The sequence below is a fragment of the Gymnoscopelus braueri genome, assembly GCF_963280865.1.
Source record: "Gymnoscopelus braueri genome assembly, chromosome: 20".
Taxonomy (NCBI): Eukaryota; Metazoa; Chordata; class Actinopteri; order Myctophiformes; family Myctophidae; genus Gymnoscopelus; species Gymnoscopelus braueri.
The window spans coordinates 28,839,275-28,857,539 of record NC_137622.1 but is presented as its reverse complement, the minus strand read 5'-3'; the positions used below and the strand labels follow the sequence as shown (position 1 = coordinate 28,857,539).

Sequence of the window (18,265 nt, the reverse complement as noted above, 5' to 3'; positions counted from 1 at the left end):
TCCACCCTGGCAGTTGAAAAGGCATAACGGGGGCAGGGGGAGGTTAACTGGGAAACTGCTCGCATGCGGTTGTGTCAAGCAACAGGAAAGCTGAACAAACAGCATTGTTTGCTTGGTACACAACAGCAGTGCAGTGGTAAAGAGAGGCGATGCATGCTCCATTCGCATCATCCTGATGCTTCTTTACAAAAGGAGGCATTATGAAGCGCAGCCTTTTATTCTTGGTTACAGAAATATCTGCCACAGAAAAGAGATTTCAGTAGCGTGTCTTTCCACTGCCAAAGACAGATGTTGAACTATACCAAATAAACAGTGATCTTGAAAGGATATAAGGATATGGGACTACTTTAGGAAGTCAAAACATGCAGCCACATAAAAAACAAACCATGCCTGTGGGCCTCATACTATAAGTACCCTGCACTGGAAGCAGAGTTTATTGAACCACAAGGACAGAAAAGAAGTCCTTATCTGGCGGCACACAAAAGCTTTTCCTCTGACTACAAAAAGCATGTTTTCCTCTATTTTGACTGCCGCCCGGTAGTATGTGATGTATATCCGGTCTAACAATACTCCATTGTGTGATTACAAGACATGCACACACAGGCTGCAGAAACACATTGCAGACAATGTCTCAAATTCCACAAGACAAGAGATGTGTCCATCTAGTTTTAAAAAGGAGGAGGATGGGCATGTAGAGGTTTATTGTTTATCAACTGGCTCAAATGAAGACATATTCAGTAGTCATTCATGATAAATAAACAGTTATGGAATTCAAAAATGGTCAAATGTTTGTAGGTAGTGGGGGAAAACAATCTGTTTTTTTTTTGCAAGCAAATTGGCTGGTTTGAATTATTCCTACTGTAGGTGTAATAAAGATCAACAATCATTTGTCACATAAAATTGGCTGAATAAAAATGAAGTTTTACATCGAGCTCAAATGAGAAACCACAGTGCCGCCAAACTTGATTGACAAAACCACAGTTCCTGGACAATAGAAGTCATGAACATTCCTGTCTCTGCAATGTTCATATATAATAGTAACATAGTACTGTAACAATACACATGATCATTCATCTCAGGAATATTTATTACATCTCTTGTCAGGGTGCCGAGGACATGACTATAGGTCTTTTCACAGCAGCCATATTGACATTAAATAGTACGGTAAACACGGGCGTTTCCAATGATACTAATTAAGGTTGTTCCATTTAGTGTAGCAAAGCCTTTCCAGTGAGCCATCATGCACAAGAACAGCACCCTCACTCCATTTGACCTGAATGGAACACAACCTTAATTAGTATAATTTATAATACCTTTGTACCCTACCATATTATGCCAAAATGGCTGCTGTGAAAAAAGCCTATTGTACTAACAGACGCTGCATGCCTGCATGTACCGTTTTTGATATAGGAATTTAAGCATATTTTATGGCTGCACATAATACTCATTAGAAGTTGCATTGGTAACTGTGCATGCTGTTCATGAATATGTCAACCAGGGCGTGTAGAGAGAGGGAGGGGTTGGGTGAGGGTGAGTGAGAGGGAGGAGTTGGATCATGGAAAAGTGGGTGTGTGCCGAGGTGGACCAGTCAAAATGGGGTGTTTAAATATAGCTGGCAAACACTACTCGGCTGTTGTTTTCTGGGTGAAAGGGAGCCTAATAAATGAACGGTGCTTTTAACACCTCTACTGAAGGCAGAGGTGAAAAGCAAAGATGATTCTTGGATTTGATTTCTCATGCCAAGTGCATGTGTACAATAGTGTTTGTGAGAGCGAGAGAGAGGCCGAGGGGAAAGAGGGAGCGAAAGAAAGAGATACTGTATATCAGAGAACATCTGGTGTCCCTCTGTGAGTGGTCTAATTATTTTGAGATTTGTGAAAAGTGGCAAGTATGTACGATTTAAAATAGCGGTTTGCTCTGTAGTGCATGAAAACACTTGACTGTTTCACCGCCCTTTCCCAGCTGGATATGGGCAAAAACAACTCCTTTTTTGCTCCTACAATATTGAACATATTTACCAATGTAGACCATCATTTTTTCTCAGTCATGCCCAAAGGGCTGAACTCAAACCTAACTCTACTTACTCCTGCATTTTGCACTATGCTTGTGCTGTCACTGAAAGCGTGACTGAGTGAAATATTTGAGGTCCGGGGAGTCATTTTCCCTAAACAGTTGGGACATATGGCAGCCAGATACGTCTGCAAACGGAGCAGAGAAATGAACACAACAGGATACAGTTGACTGGCTGTTTGGATGTTTACTGGATGTCACCCTCAGTTAACCACAGAAACCATAGCATCCCTATTCTGGGCATGTCATAATGGATGAACATTTGGTGAAAATAGGTAAACATTATAAAAAGTCTGGAAAAGTATAGCCAACTCAATGATCCAGAATTTCCAGTACTTGAAAGGTTTGGAAAATACCCCCCCCCCCCTCCCATCCCCAGGTTATCTTTTTGTTTCACATGATCCTTTTGTCTTTGTGTTTTAAAGGAGATCAGCTGTATAGTGAAATATAGCATAAATTCCACTGCCCTTTTATCTCTCTAATGTAAAATTAAATCACCCAACCACTCTCAGGACAATGAACACAGACCAACCACTGTCAGGACGATGAACCTAACATGTCAAATGAAGAGGTATAGACAAAGTTTGGAAGGAACCCCACTGACATCACAGAGATGAGTGCTGGTGTTTGAAGTGAAGTCATAACTGAAATCTGTCCAAAAGAGCAAATGTTCTGACCAGATTGTAGCATTTTCCTTGTCAAATGTTACTTCAACGCCAAAGTGTAGAAGGACACAACCCCCATTTCTGTTCATCTGTGACAGTAATAACTAAGCAATCATTACACTAAAACAAGCAGAGCACTGTTTTACCTTTATTTAATAAGCTGGTTCATAAATTATCGCACATAAAAGACTCTTTTCAATAGTTACAAAGTGGATAGCAATTTTCAGTTAGCGCATAGAGGGGGAACAAAACAGGGGCTGGTTTGATACAGGTTCCTTCATTTCACGTTCTGTTAAGAGTTAAGCTTAATTTATACTCAATTGCATGACGGTATCGCTGGCCAACAAGGACTGATTTTCAAGCTAACAACGAGCTGCATTGTGATGCATTGTTAGCTTGAAGATCTGTTCTTATTGGCAAGTGACACCGCCGTGCTATGGAGTATGAATTATGCTTTAGCTTCCCATTAAAGACGAGCTGAAATGAAAAATGTTTTTCACCCTTTTAGAGCACATTGCGGTCATGATGGGGATATAGTTAACAACAAAGTGGCAAAAAATTGGAAAGAAATTCATAGCTGGCGAAATTCATAGCTGGCGAAATTCATAGCTGGCTAAAAGACGCTCACTTGCACGGCACCTGGAGGTTCCAAGCTCCGGTTCAGTTCAACTCCAACAAGATCAGTTTGACTGGCTGAGATGCACACAGCCAGTTTCACTAGGAAATACACAATGAAATGGAAATTAAATACTCTCAAAACACCATTTTAGGTCGTCTTTAAGTGGAAGGGTCATTTATCGTCACTAGCAGCAAACAAACAAAATAAAAACTAAACGTTAAAAAACAAAACAAAAAAGCAGAAAAAGAAATAGAAGGAATGCTCATTTCTTTTCTCCAGTGTCTTCAAAATGGTTGGAAACATAAAAAGGGAAGAATTGGAGGGGGGGGGGGAATAGCACTAGCTACATGTGAGAGTTCACAGACACAAAAGTCAACTAAAACTCTGTGGAAACACAACATCTTTCTTTCTAGGCTTTCTCCCCTTCTTTTGGGGTTTGGCCACGGGCTACATGAGGCTGACAGACAGCAGAACAGGGGAGGGGATGAAATCCAAGTTGGTTTGAATGGGCAGCTCGATTGTGATTTCAGCCAAACTGCTTCCGGGACCAAGACACAATAGTTCATTCATTTCATTCTGTTCCTGTTGATTTCTACAACCGCCTGGCGTCTGCATCTTTTTTCTGGAGCTCCTGCCCTTTTGGCTGTAAATGGTCACAGCTTAACCAATCCGCTGCACGGGGACTCGGCTTCAGATGTAATTTGGCTAACGATGCTTTCCCCGTCTCATCTGCCCAGAAACATTCTCTCACTCACTGTTTTTGTTCCGCACAGCCACCAAAGTGGCTTTCTTTGTTGACGGGGCTTTTTCCTATTTAGACATTTGCTTCTGGATGTGCTGGAGGAAGTCGACGTAAGAGGAGGCTGCCTCTGACCGATCTTCCACCAGATATTGGAAGAACGTCATCTTGGCTGAAGCGTCGTCCCTGCAGGAGACCAGAGAACCCAGATTATTGTCAACGTTTGGTTTGTTAATTCAATTTGTCAGCCACTTGTCACATTGTGGAAGATGGCATTTACCAAGAACCAATCAGAACTATAATGATAACTATATAAAATCAATAAGATCTGTATTCACATTTTTGTCCTGCTTTGGAACATACAATGCTTAGATTGTCAACATTACAAGAGACAAAGGGTAATAATAAACACATTTCTACAGAGCTACTGCACTGTGTTCCTTGGCTTTATTGGAGGAGACTTGGTTTTTACATTCTTACTCATAAAGACATATCAGTCCTTCCGTCGTATGATCTAATTAACTGCTCATAGAACCTTAATTTAGTTTGAACCACATAGCCTGCAAGATATTTAGCAGAGTTTTAGCACTAGTTAATACTGCAATCAATAACTTAAAAAAAAATGAATAAAACGCTAAAATCATGCTAATTTTGTTATTGGATAATAATCAGTTATTTTAATGCATAAGTTATTATGCATTAAAAGTTTGAAATGTTTTACAGAAAAAGTATGTTCCAAATAATCAAATGCTCTGTTTGTACAAGTTTTTTGTTTTCCTGCCAACGTGTACTGTAAGAACAAGGGAATGTGCAAGAGGGCAGGATTGCCCCTCTTTAAATGCAATAACAATGGTCACTTGATGGAAAAATATATAAAAGTAAAATTTTGTAACGTTTTCAGACCATCATTTTCTTTATAAATGTGTTTCTTTATTTAATTTCATTTATTCATTCACTAACATATTTTAGGTTAATTTGAATGTTTCTTGTTTATAATTAAAGTCATAAATGTGTGCAAGTATTGGTACCAAATTGTGGGATTATCACACAACTAAGACCATTCAAGGTATTATGCTATTATCCACTGTGCAGTAGGGCTGTGTGATATGGATATCACAATGTTTGACCGAATATCATATATTGTGACCGTAATTACAATTTTATTTTCTTCTATTTTTCTTTATTTTTTTATATGCTTGAAAAGTTCAAAAGAAAACTGATATTATTGTCACACTATTGATATTGAGGTATTTGGTCAAAAATACTGTGATTCTGACTCATATCACGATCGAATATCAAAATATTACCCAGCCCTACAGTGAAATCTTCCCTCAGCATTCCAGACTATAGCACAATGACAAAAATGTGGTTGTGGAACAATGCATAAGGGAAAGAGAACAAACAACGTGTGCCAGACAGGGAGTCTTGCCCAGCACTGTCAATCAAGGTGCTCAGTACTTAGTGTTGTGTTTACATTAGACATACTATTCAGGCACCCGCAGGTCTATCTATACTGGGAGGAAACTTCCTCTCATGAAGGTCCCAACACACCGGGGGCATTGTTTTTGTTCAACTTGGAAAATGTATTTGTCCAAACTGGTGCTTGTGTCATGATCACGTTCACACACACACAACGCAAATATTTTACGTGAATAAATTAAGCAATATGTGTGAAAGAGACATCAACTACCGTATATGAATAGTTTGAAGCAAAATATTCATCAACTTATTTTCGGATGGTTTATTTGTCACGCTCCCGGTGTGTAAAGACCTTTGGTAAATGTCACAGGTTCAATCTCTGCAACAGCCAATGAGTCCCTGTCCCTGTTGAACTGTGACACTAACCCCACCTACCTACAGTACTTAAGGGATGCTGCCCCTGGATGTCCACTGGCCTCAACAGAAATGTGCATGTACTTCACTCTCACAAGGATATGATGATAAACAATACTCCCCATTAAGCTGTTTCTGTCCCAGTTAATGTGACTTGTTCTCAAAACAATACTCCCCATTAAGCTGTTTTTGTCCCAGTTAATGTGACTCGTTTTCAAAACAGTGCTGAAACCTAAGATATGCTTGATCTGCAAAAAACCCTGACAGGCAGAGAGTTCACAAAGTGGCCTCAACCTCTAACTATCCTGCAACCATCAACCACTAAGTCTCGCATAGCCAGGCGATCTGGACATCTGTAAGGAAATCTATGGAAATCTAAATTCAATATATGGGATAGAACAGCCCACAGCTTTGAAAAACAATCCTCATACTGTCCAAATAATGAGTACCACCTTAAAGTCTTTGCTTTGATTCTGCAATGCAGTTATTTTTAAAATCTCTGACTTTTTCCACCTGGTTTCGTCTGACTGCACAAGACTACAAACACGGTATCAGCCACTGTACCCTGTTATTTCTCAAACATTGTAGATAAAGCTGCTGTAACAAAAAACACTGTCAGACCACATCTGTGAGTGCTCAGCAGCATTAGTGTAGAACTAGCGTTATTCATGCAGTACATAACCGCACCTATATTCCATATTTAACATATCTCACATGTAAAATATGTGTTTTGATGACTTTTAATTACATTATCTGAATGGACTATAAAATCACTAAGCCCAGTAGCGCACCGTTGAGCTTTTAGCTCCATAATGGATAATGCCGATATCTCTGAGCTTGCAGAATCCTTTTCATATATGGTAGCACGGTAAATAAATAATATCTGTGCATGTACATTGTGGACATGTTTAGGTGAACTTGTGCCCTAATCAAGATTTTGGGGCGTACCATGTCCCTGCTCAGTAGATACTTACTTGACGACGTAGAGCAAGGGGCTGAACAGTCTGCGGTCCTGCAGCCAGTCGAGGAATGCACGCACTCTCTCAGACAGAGGGGTGTCCAACTCAGGAATTTGGGTCTGGGATTCATAAACCCGGGAACAGAGGAGAAGAACAAAACATGCGCGGGATTGTTTTTACTACTGAGCCTTGGAGAGCCACCGACTTGATAGAAATAGCTTTCGCAGATACAGATACTCAGCCTGGGTTACACAATTGGCTATGCGGTGGGGAGAACTATGCACGTGGTTTGGAATGTGAAGTACGGAGGTGGCTGTGGGATGTGTCAGTCAGCCCTGTTCTAGAAATGTGGAATAAAGAGCATAAACAAGCCCTGACAATTGATGCTAGTTCTGGCTATTGTTATCACACCCACATTGTTGTGTTGTAATGACAGTGTCCGAGGTAGCCACAACATTTGTTAAAGGGGGGGGGGGGGTGAAAAAAGGCTAGCCAAGCAAATCTGTTTTGTGCTTTGCACTGCTGACTGTACTGGAAGGTATTTTATTGTGAAGCTATGTAGAAATTCAGAATTGTGATGTATTAGTATATAATACTGCACTGTATCAACAGCCCTGAATTAGGCCTATAGCTTTGTGTGCTGTCTGCATTCCGTACAGTATGCAGTGTGTGTGTGTTAAATTTTGTGATGGGATTTCAAAAACGTTAAATCAGTCACATAATCATGTCATACAGTAGCTGTCATTCTTCAATCATGTCTTTATACTTTGGATGAAACATTGCTATTATGGTAAGCCGTTTGTTTTTGAATTGTCCAAGTCCACTTTCTGATTTTGGTAATATAATGAAACGTGTTACTAACCATGTTAGGTGGTATAGAATCGTGATTGGGGCAGCCGAGAACGTCTCTGATGAACATCTCATTACAGCATTTACCAATCCATAGGTATAACACCTGGATGTGGAGAAATACAGAGTTAGTGATCACTAATGTATTGTACACTATGTTACCTGCATTACACAGAAGGAAATCAGAAAGTGAAAACCTTCATGCAGTCCTTCCAAGGTTTCTAAATGATACTTCATTGACAATATTCACACTAGAGGTGTTACAATGCACCGATGCATCCATGTTAAGGTGGCAATTCAACTGCATTTATTTGGGCAGTTAGAATCGATAACAATCTATATTTTTTCAAATATAGACTCAAATATGGCACTTCTTGAAGATAAATGTGCTGAGAACCTGAAGCTTGATGTATCATTTGCTGTCTATATTCCAATAATGATCATGATAATGTGATGAATAGTTCATCCACTCACATTTGTGAATTAAATGTATTTTTATGAATTGAAACTTCAGCACTGATTTGATCAGTTCACACGGCTTGGATGAGGATCAGTATCTCTAAATCTGAGCCCATGGCCCATTCCAAGTAGGGAATGATTCCTTACCCCGAGTGAGGGAGTTCAAGTATTTCAGGGTCTGGTTTTCGAGTGAGGGGAGGATGGAGCATAAGATCGACCAGAGATTTGAGGGAAGCAAAAGCTGTATTTTGTTCGCTTTACCACACTGCCTTATCACGAAAGGAGCTGAGCCAGAAGGCAAAACTTCTGAGAAGCTCAATCATCCAACTTCAGAGCAGAGCCACTGCTCCTTTGAGGATAAAGGAGCCAGTTGACGCCTGTCGTTTTTTTTCTCCTCCCACCCAGCTGGGATCCCCCAGCCAGCCAGAGCTGGCTAATGTGGCCAGGGAAAGGGAAGTCTGGGGTCACGGTACCGGATCATTGGTTGAAGATAGACGGTTAGAAATTGATTCATTGTATAAAATTATTGAATCGGATTGAATCAAATCAAATCCTGATGAAATTAGAGATTTCAAGATGTAATCAGGTCAGAAATTCTGACTTCTGGTCTTGTCTCGTAAGTCTCTCCTCACTCTGCTTTTCCGGTCTCTCTAGTCTACGCTCTCCTATCAAAGAAATAAAGCATAAAACATAAGCAAACACCTACTCCCAAGAGCGACTTACAAAGTGCAAGATCAGAGTAAATGGCATGAACCCTTGTCAACAACCAACAGGGTGAATGGTCACGTAGATAAAGTGCAAAGAAACACAATTTAGTGCTACAAAGTAACTAGGACACCAGGCTGTTCTGATGATGCAAGCCACCACAAGGGATTGTTTTTCTGTCTGTATTTTCTTAAACCATGCACGTTATGTACATATCTGTTATTACATCTGCTGCTATTTTAACTGCTGCATCTCACTGCTATTCTTAACCGCGCACCTTATGTACGTATACTGTATCATCTGTAGCTTATGTATATATTTCACACTGTCCATATTGATATCTGACCTGCTTTTCTGTTTCTTTCTACATCTCTTTCCATCTTTCTTGAAACTGCAATGATGGAGCAGCTTGTACGACAAAGAATCTCACCCACTTTGTTTTATACAATCTGTAAACCTGCGATGCGACAATTTAGTTGAGTTGAGTCGAGTTGTTGATGCCACCTAAATCAGTGGTTCTCAAACCCTGGGGGTCCCCTGCGCCCCGGCCCCAGGAGCTTGGAGATCGGCAATTTTCAAAAGAAATTTAAAAACCGTAAATAAATGTGAAAAGATGTAACACATATTTTCTCTTACGGGTGTCCCTTGTACAAAATCTTTTCAGATGGTGGTCCGTGGCCAAATACATAGAAATTTGCAGGTCCTTGGCATGAAAATGTTTGAGAACCACTGATCTCAGCATTTGTGGTTGTCACAACATGGTTGTGATTCAGTCTGGTGGGGTGGAAGGAGGCAGCGGTCTTACGTTTTCACAGTCCATGAGGAAGGCTCCATCTCGGCTCAGCCTTTCAGCTGACAGGTGCAGCAGGTGGGGCTGAGGAACCACCACGTCGTTCAGATGGAGCGCCCCCTATCGGCGGCAGAGAGGCGGTACAGGGGGATTAGTTTGAGGATAAAAGCTTCTTTGCTTTTCACTCCCTTCACTTTGGGCGTTTTAATATAGGGGTGCAACAGTTTATGGAACTAATCGATTTAATAGATTATAAAAGATAATCAATAATCGATCAAATAAACGCTTAATAATCGCAATCAGCATGTCATAGTTTTCAAAAATATTTCAAAAATAGTGGGCCTGGACCGCTGGGTCGTGCTCCAGGCACCTAGGCTCATTAGTAGCCTGACAGCGCGTCCCGGGTTCGAGTCCCCATCCCGACGGCCTTTGCTGCATGTCACTCCCCATCTCTCTCCCGATTTCCTGTCAGGCTACTATACTATCAATAAAGGCACAAAAGCCTAAAAAACAAAATCTTTAAAATAGTGAAAATAGCCGATCCAAAAGCTCGGCTATTTTCACTATTTTTGCACAAAGTATAAAATAATGGTTAAGGGGTGAATTGATTTGTTGATACAAATCTTTTTTTAATATATATATATATATATATATTTTAAAAATCCAGCGTAATCGCTGAGAAAAGAACCGAGGGTTGCAGCCCTAGATTCTTACCTGGTCAGACATGTTGTCCAGGCGGTACAGGTCGGGGTGGACCATACGCATCATCTGCTGCAGTGGCTGGGTCTTGAACTCACACATGGCGAACACTCTCTCGTCCAGCCGTGTGCTGGTACCTGTCCGCAGGGCTTTCTGCAGAGAGGCAGGAGAATCAGGGAACACGTTTGAGTGACAACCTTTCCGCTGTTGCTACCATTTTACCTCCTTTGTGCATAATACAAGTGGAAAGTAGATTGTATATCGTCGCTGTCGGGGCCAGAAACCTCCCATCTTCATATTCAAACTTTTGGTGTTTTTTGAAACGAACACCAACACACTGGGCCATCAAACATGTTGATGACAGTCAGGGACTACTTTCTTATACATTTTCTTGAAGTGAAATTGTTATTAAAAACTGTTTTAATTGGGATACGTCTATGGTTTTCATGATGCCATATTTGTTAAATGTTTTATAAAAGAATGTTATATAAAATTATATCACACCTAGGGGTGTAACAACGGCAGTTAGTTAACAACGGCCCTTAGGTAGACAAATTACTTGTGTGCTCCAACACACCTGGCATGGAAGCCATCACTTGTCTTTATTTTTTACAAATTTGGGCTTTCCTCCCCCAATGTTTGGCAAGATGGTCCAAAATCAATGAGATCCGATGAAAATGTTCTACAATAGCTTCAAAATACATGTTGACTGAAGTGCCCTGTCTGTGATATTACAAGGAAAGGATGGCTCAAACATTAGATACTACAAAACAAACGAGCACAGCCTTTCATTTCGTAGTATGGACGGCTCAGCTAAACATGGTGCTGTTAACCATCTGTAATATTTTATTTTTGAATAAAAGGTTCAAGTACTGTAATTAGGAGTGTGTCAGTAAGTGTAGGCCTGATGGTGGGTATGTCAGTCTGTCTGAAGCAACAATGTGAACACACCCAGGATGTATACATGCATAAGCCCCAGATGAAAACAGGAATTAATGGGGTGTTTGGAGAATGTGCATGGCATTAAACTGTCGTGTGTGTGTGTGTGTGTGTGTGTGTGTGTGTGTGTGTGTGTGTGTGTGTGTGTGTGTTTGTGTATGAACATGTGGGTGAATAAGGTGGATATTTTTGCAGCTCAGGGTTGAGGGTGTGGCTTAGTGTGTGTGTGTGTGTGTGTGTGAGAATTACAATACCGTCAAATTCAAAGTTCAATGTGTGGTTAAGGAGAGAACTGGTGTGTGTGCAAACTAATCCTGTCTAGTATCTGTAAGAGTCATGGGGGTTTCATGCAACAGTGAGAATATGGATGGATGTGTGCCAAGGATATTGTCTCTGCCAGGCCGAGACTATGTTTTCGCCCCTGTGAGTGAGCTCCGTGAGCAGCTAATCTCCGGCACGTTGGACCGATCGGCATGAAACTGTGAACAGTAAAAACCTCTGCCTCAAATTTCTCACATCGGCCTATTATAGTGCCACCAGGAGGCCAATTTTTGCAAAACATATTTTACTGGCTTCTTTTATTAGCAAGAAAACCCGAACTGGATCCGTGGATCCGGATCTTCAAATAGTAAAATCAACAGAAAGTTGACATTTTTTATTAAAAACAGTACTGGGTACTGGGTTTGGTGATGTTCTACATTGTCTGTATCAGCTTTGTTTGTGTTCGTTTATGTGCTAAAAGAGTGACTTTGAGAGCTGTTTCACTGTACAATGTAAGTCAATGAAGAGCATATTTTGAATTATCAATTTCTAATCAATGGAGCAATTATTTTTCATTTCTTGTCTACCTTTGGAGTTACATCATGGCAAGGTAACTACACAACCCAAACCTCTACCAAAGCGGTCTTGTGTATGGCTGTCTACCTATGTTCAGGCACAGAAACACGCATTTGTACCGTTTGTGTGAGTGGATGTGCATACCATGCATGTCATCTTGCATGCCTTTGTTCGTCAGTCGTGTGTGTGTGTGTGTGTGTGTCCATATGCACCTGTTTGAGGAGTGCGAGGACATAGAGGGGGAAGAGGCGCAGGGCTGCGGGAGCGATGAGTCCTGACTGCTGCATGTTGGACACAGTGCCCTTGTAGGCTGACAGGGAGTCCACCACCGCATTCACCAGGGCGTCCCGTGCATCCGACAGACTAGATGACACCGACCTGTCGATGGCTGCGACGTTGACAAGGGAAATTAATTTCCAAAGTAAAAAGCCACAATGGGAAAATATCACACCACTCATTCACCACCCAACAATCTTTTAATTCACATATTGTAGGCAGAAACCGTGTTGATGTAATAAAATAAAGATGCATTCTGGGACTTGAACTCACCCATGTTGGCCAATAGACAGGTGATGGCTTGGACATCTGCTCCAGCATACACCTCGCTCAGCTGGTTCACCACCGGCAGACACAGCGTGTGGACACGGATACGCCGCTTCCCTGGATGAAAGGATGGATGACCGAGAGAGGCGACATGATATTGCCATTTGGTAGGTATTTGTGTTTTTGTATCAGAACAGGGTCCAACAAATAGTTGAACAATGTTAGCAAATACACCAAAAACTATTTAAAAAGAATATTGGGTCATTTTATCGTCTACTCAGGCTTTTGTGAGCCCCCCAGACAGTTTTTAAGTTGCTTGATTCAGCATTTAGATATTTGATATTAATTTTATCAGACACGATATTCATTTTATACAAACCCATTGTAACTGGAGTTTGAAGTTACAATGGGTTTGTATAGGAAGGGGGCGTGTCTGATAAAATAAATATTTTTTGTGAAATATCCCTTTAAGGGGACACAATTATTCTTTAACATTCCTAGTGTTTGCTTCCTTTCACTTTAACCACGTTCACCCTGGTGTCCCTATTTTTGGCATGACATAACAGGTGAAAATGTTGTCACAAAATAAAATAAAAATGCAGATCTACCAGCTCACAACGCGCCACAGTGGGACGCGTTTGTTGTGAGCCGGTAGATCGACAATTTTTGGATAGTCTTAAGTATAAATAGAGCTTTAGTGGTTTAGTGGTGGGACGATTCAGATAGCGTGTGGGAAGCTGTCCATCAGAGGAAAGTAAACTTGGGCTGACTTTCAAATACTTTCCTGTGATTGTCTATCCTTTCTGGAACCCATTGTCCAAACCACACCCACACACTTAGGCTTCAACAAAACATCAAACGCCTTTGAAAATACTATTTGGGAGAGGCCCAGTTTGCATTTGTATTGGTAGTGATCATCTGTGCATGATACACAAATGCACATGTGTATATTCGTTTGTCTATGTTTATGTATGTGCAGCAGAGGAGCGCAGTAGAGAAACAACATATGTAATGTCATAGTAACTAGATGGGCTGTTAGAAATAACCACAGCACAGGAAACCCACAGCGCATGTTCACAACATGACATCCTCTTTTATGTCCTGATCATAAGGCACTAAAACAAGCGGCGCACTCAATGAATGATGACAGTTCAGTGGGTTTAACTAACAGAGATCTTGAATCTCGTTTCACTTTATAGCGTAAAAAATGCTGGGGTGCAAGGCTGGGCGTAAGGAAAAGAAATGCCACGGACGTGATACTGCAATAATGCAGTGTTATCTAATGCTTGTGCCAAATTAAATAATATATTTACAACTTTTTGCCTTTCGGTGGAGGTCCAGGTTGCTGCAGAAAGGTCCTCTGCTTGCCGCAAGGTTGTGCATCTGTTTTTAATACTTTTTAATCACATTTTAAAAACAAAATGGGACCTTCCAGTGCTGAAAGTGCAGCGCACAAACATGATGAGCGTTGGATGATTGCTTCATCACATTACATTCATTTAACACTTTTATGAACGAAGGTTGGGCTTAATACGGACACATGTACTAGCAGCAAAGTGCGGAGCTGACCCATTTACACGCCAGAGGTGAAAGAATCTTAACCGCGACAGCCCTAATAGTAACGTGTCTTTGCGTGTCTGCATGTGGGTGTTTGTGCACTCATACTGAATGGCACCATCTGTGTGTGTGTGTGTGTGTGTGTATGGCTGTGAGCCCATCTGTGTGCATGTGTTTGCACCTTTACTAGATGTATAGAGCAGTGCAGCCTGGAAGCAGGCCAGTGAGGAGTCTGCCAGGCTATCCTCAATTGACACTTGGACAGCGAAGGCAGAGTCTGGGTTCACATTGGCAAGGGACAGCAGGTCAGTGGCACGCACAAAGAAGTTCCCATGGAACGTATGGATGGATAAACCTGAGAGGCGTAACGAGAAGGCACAGACAGAAGAGGATCTTTAAAAAATTGTCAAACGCACACAGTTAATTTCAGGAAGCCGTTAATATCATGTGAAAAACGTACGTCCCTTACATTTTTGTACACAAACAATAAACAACACTGACAACCCTGTTCCCGCGTGCAAACCCTGGCTCCGGTTACCTTTAGTGCAGCGTATTCTCATCACGGACTCGAAGCCGATCTTCCTGGTGAGGTAGCGCTCTACATCCTTCTGGAACTTCTCCAACTGGGCTGGGTTGTGAATGTGGTGGAAGGACGGGTAGTAGAAGATACTGCCGGCCGAGTACTTGGACACACAAGCTGCGTTCATAGGAGAGAGGAAATTCAAATTTGGAATTCTATTATCAACCTACACACTTACTCAGTTTCAATTTGACAAAAGGTTAAGGTCTTGGAGCCCAGACACTATTCCTCTAATCCTATAAACATAATGTTCCCCAGGCAGTACTTGGCGGAGAGAAGAAGAGACCACAAACATTCAGATATACACATCTCTCTCCCAACATACTGGGAATCATCCCAGCAGCCACAGCAGCAGTGTAGTTCACCATCCTGCATGTATCTATTTGGCAAAACACCATCATTAACACCAGCAGAAGAAGTGGCACCTTGTTGGTCAACCACAGTATTATACTACAGTACTGTGCATTGGTTGTACTGCTCATAAAACGCGTTATTGCGGAACCAGAATATTGCACACACTGAAACTGCTCATGAACGTCCAGAACAATACAAAAACAGCAACTTATTGCTCAGTCATAATGTGAAATATTGGACAACTGACCACAACTATTGCACAAGGACTCACTTGTTCTCCACATCTTGTACAAACTGTCATTTAACTAAAGCAATTGATAGACTGGATGTGCATCTTCAGCGGTAATGAACCCATATTCTGGGCAACCATTTGATAAAAATAGCTGATCTACTGTACTTTTTGGCGAAGTGATTTGGTGTAGTAGGAAAGAAGGGGGCCTAGTATTAGACCCTGACTTTCACGTGCTTGACATTCATTCAACAGCATTAAAAATTTCAACATTATTTTAAAAAAGAAATTCATATTCCAGAGGATGAGTAACTCAGACAAACTGCACCAGAGGTATTTTCCTGGATGTCTCGCCCAGGTAAATATCAATGCATGGGAAACCCTCAAACAAGATGTTTTTTTTTTACCTTGGGATACGTAATACTAAGGCTGGGCGATATAGACAAAATCAAATATGATATTTTTTTATCACATACCTCAATATCATATTGTGACGATAATATATATTTTTTGTAAAATGTTTCATACATTTTCGGTAAGTCAAAGTAGCAGATCTACAAGCTCACAACGTTGCACATTGCATCACGTGGTGAGTTTGTAGATTGGCTAGTTTCTGTACTTTTGAAAACAAAATTAAGTATAAAATAGGGTTGAACTTAAAACCAGTTAAAGACGCCATATTGCGATATTACAATATCCAAAATCCCAGACAATACAGTATGTACTGTAGTCTTGTCACGATATCGATAATATAATCGAGGGTGGGTCGACGGTTGAGGTGGACGTCACAAACGTAACATGCGGACCTGCGAGGCGCACCGTTGCTCCGATCCGCACCAAACTTGGCACCAACACTGGTCAGTGGTCTGCCATCAGAATAGTCATACCAGGGCCCACGGTGGGGGCCCCCGGGGGCCACAGGTACCCCGTTGCTCCAATCCACACCAAACTTGGTACAAACGCTGCTCAGGGGTCTGCCATGAGTGACCATTGCTCTGATCGTCACAATATAGGGCTGGATTTGAAGGCCGCATAGCAAGCCTGAAAATCGAGTATTGATATATTGCCCAGCCTTACCTGGCACTTAAATAAAAAGTATTAGGAAGTTGCATTTCTTACCCAGAGAAGCCAGATCAGCATACTGGGAGCTGAGCAGGAAGAGGTCCACTCCTATTTGTTGACCCGAGCAATCCAGAGCCAACATCTTATAGAAGTCTGTGGCTGGACCCAGGTGCTGAACACTCTGGAATTGACAACAATACAACTGAGTGCAACGTGCAAGTGCATTTCCGAGAATGCCGAGACGGGATGAGCATTATTGGATGATTGCTGACGAGGATATGTTTTCCCAAATTCATCATTTATTTTTACAACATCATTGTCTTGAGGGCCTGCTGTGATCCACGATTTTATTATAATACTGATGCGGACAGTTGTCTTGTCTCGATCATCACACGCTCCACTAATGCAAATATACATCTGGCCATAATTTGTTTGTACGTCACATAAATAAACAACAGATGATACAATGTCAGAAAATTAGGAGCATGAAATATAGTCCTGGGAACATAATATCTCCCTCGTGTTTTTGGCCATGGCTGTTTCATGTCTAAGATGATGTCAGCCTTAGTAAATCAACCAAGTATTGGCAGGAATAGAAATGTATGACATTATGAGTATTCCAATGAATACCGATAAATATTGAAACCCAGGTTTTTCCAGAGCTCTTCCTGGCTCAGAATGGGCCAGTAAGCATGATTTGAATGCTTCACAACTATGCACAACGGTAAAGGCAATGAGCCTGTGTTACTTTATTTGATGCATTTTCCTGTTATTTTTGACTATTAGTTCAACATAAGTGGTTATTATGCTACAGTAAATGAAACCCCAAAACCCCAAATGAACAAAACTGGGGCCAAATAAAAAAAATATTTTATTACAACATAGGAAGGGGGTAGGGAGTGAGTTAGTCAGTAGACCGCCATAATAAACCATTCAAAAGGTCAGGTGATTGGCTACATTCCTAGTGATTGATTTGTTGACAGGCAAATAACAGCTCAGCTCATCTTACTTGGGCACCAAGGATACACAGACTAAAAGACACTGATGAAGGCCAAGATGGTGAAGGAAAAGAAACGTTTTGTATAGAATGGCACATGACGGACTATTAAATTAAGTAAACAGGCTTTAGTAAAAACAAATGTGTCCAGAATTAAGAAGTAGTAGTCTACTTTAATCAATATCGATCGATCGATTGATCAATCAGTGTTCAATGTCCCATACCTTAGTGCTGGACCTCTGGTTGGGGTCTTCTCTGGAATGCAGCAGGCCGGCCCCCAGCGTTGGCAGTTGGGTCTGGAACACAGAGACTCGCCCCCCGGTGGGGGACATGAGTTTGTATGCCGCCTGCAATGCAGGGCCCAGAGCACTGTGGGTCTCCCTGCTGTGACTGAACATGGATGGGAGGGAGAGCAACAGGTCCTTCACCAGCTGGTGAACGGACAGAGGAAGGGAGGGAGACAGCGAAGGAAAGGAGAGAGTGGCGGAAGATGAGAGAAGGAGAAAAGGGAGTGTGTGTTGGAGGTGGGGGTGGGGGGGGGTACAGGAAGTAGGACAAAAGAGGTGGGGTAGGATGAGATATGGAGGGAAAGAGGTGAGGAGAGAAGGAAGGAGCAAGCCAAACGAGGAATAAGGATGAGGGCAGAGGGGATGAGGGGCAAGAAAGGTGAGACAGGGAAGATAATGAAGAGATGAAGGGTGAGAGGAAAACAAAGTGAGAGGAGTTACACATAATACAATCACAGCAAACATGAAGGCTGTCATGGAATAAGGCATTTTA

The 18,265-nt window shown here is 41.6% G+C and overlaps 1 protein-coding gene across 3 annotated transcripts in view; it reads right to left on the bottom strand.

Annotated features, from left to right (window-relative positions):
• Nucleotides 1-2,870: 2,870 nt before the first annotated feature.
• sec24b (SEC24 homolog B, COPII coat complex component) overlaps nucleotides 2,871-18,265 on the bottom strand; it is a 33,827-nt gene continuing 18,432 nt past the window's right edge. For 2 of the 3 annotated variants that reach the window (XM_080416103.1, XM_080416105.1), the window contains 11 exons: nucleotides 17,710-17,916; nucleotides 16,546-16,669; nucleotides 14,802-14,960; nucleotides 14,445-14,618; nucleotides 12,713-12,823; nucleotides 12,376-12,551; nucleotides 10,403-10,540; nucleotides 9,704-9,808; nucleotides 7,748-7,840; nucleotides 6,901-7,004; nucleotides 2,871-4,279 (listed from right to left, as the gene is read on the bottom strand). In XM_080416103.1, coding sequence (XP_080272229.1) covers nucleotides 4,165-4,279; nucleotides 6,901-7,004; nucleotides 7,748-7,840; nucleotides 9,704-9,808; nucleotides 10,403-10,540; nucleotides 12,376-12,551; nucleotides 12,713-12,823; nucleotides 14,445-14,618; nucleotides 14,802-14,960; nucleotides 16,546-16,669; nucleotides 17,710-17,916 — 1,506 coding nt within the window. In that variant the 3' untranslated portion in view covers nucleotides 2,871-4,164. The remainder of the gene's footprint in view (nucleotides 4,280-6,900; nucleotides 7,005-7,747; nucleotides 7,841-9,703; nucleotides 9,809-10,402; nucleotides 10,541-12,375; nucleotides 12,552-12,712; nucleotides 12,824-14,444; nucleotides 14,619-14,801; nucleotides 14,961-16,545; nucleotides 16,670-17,709; nucleotides 17,917-18,265) is intronic. The other variant, XM_080416104.1, reaches the window with a different exon arrangement.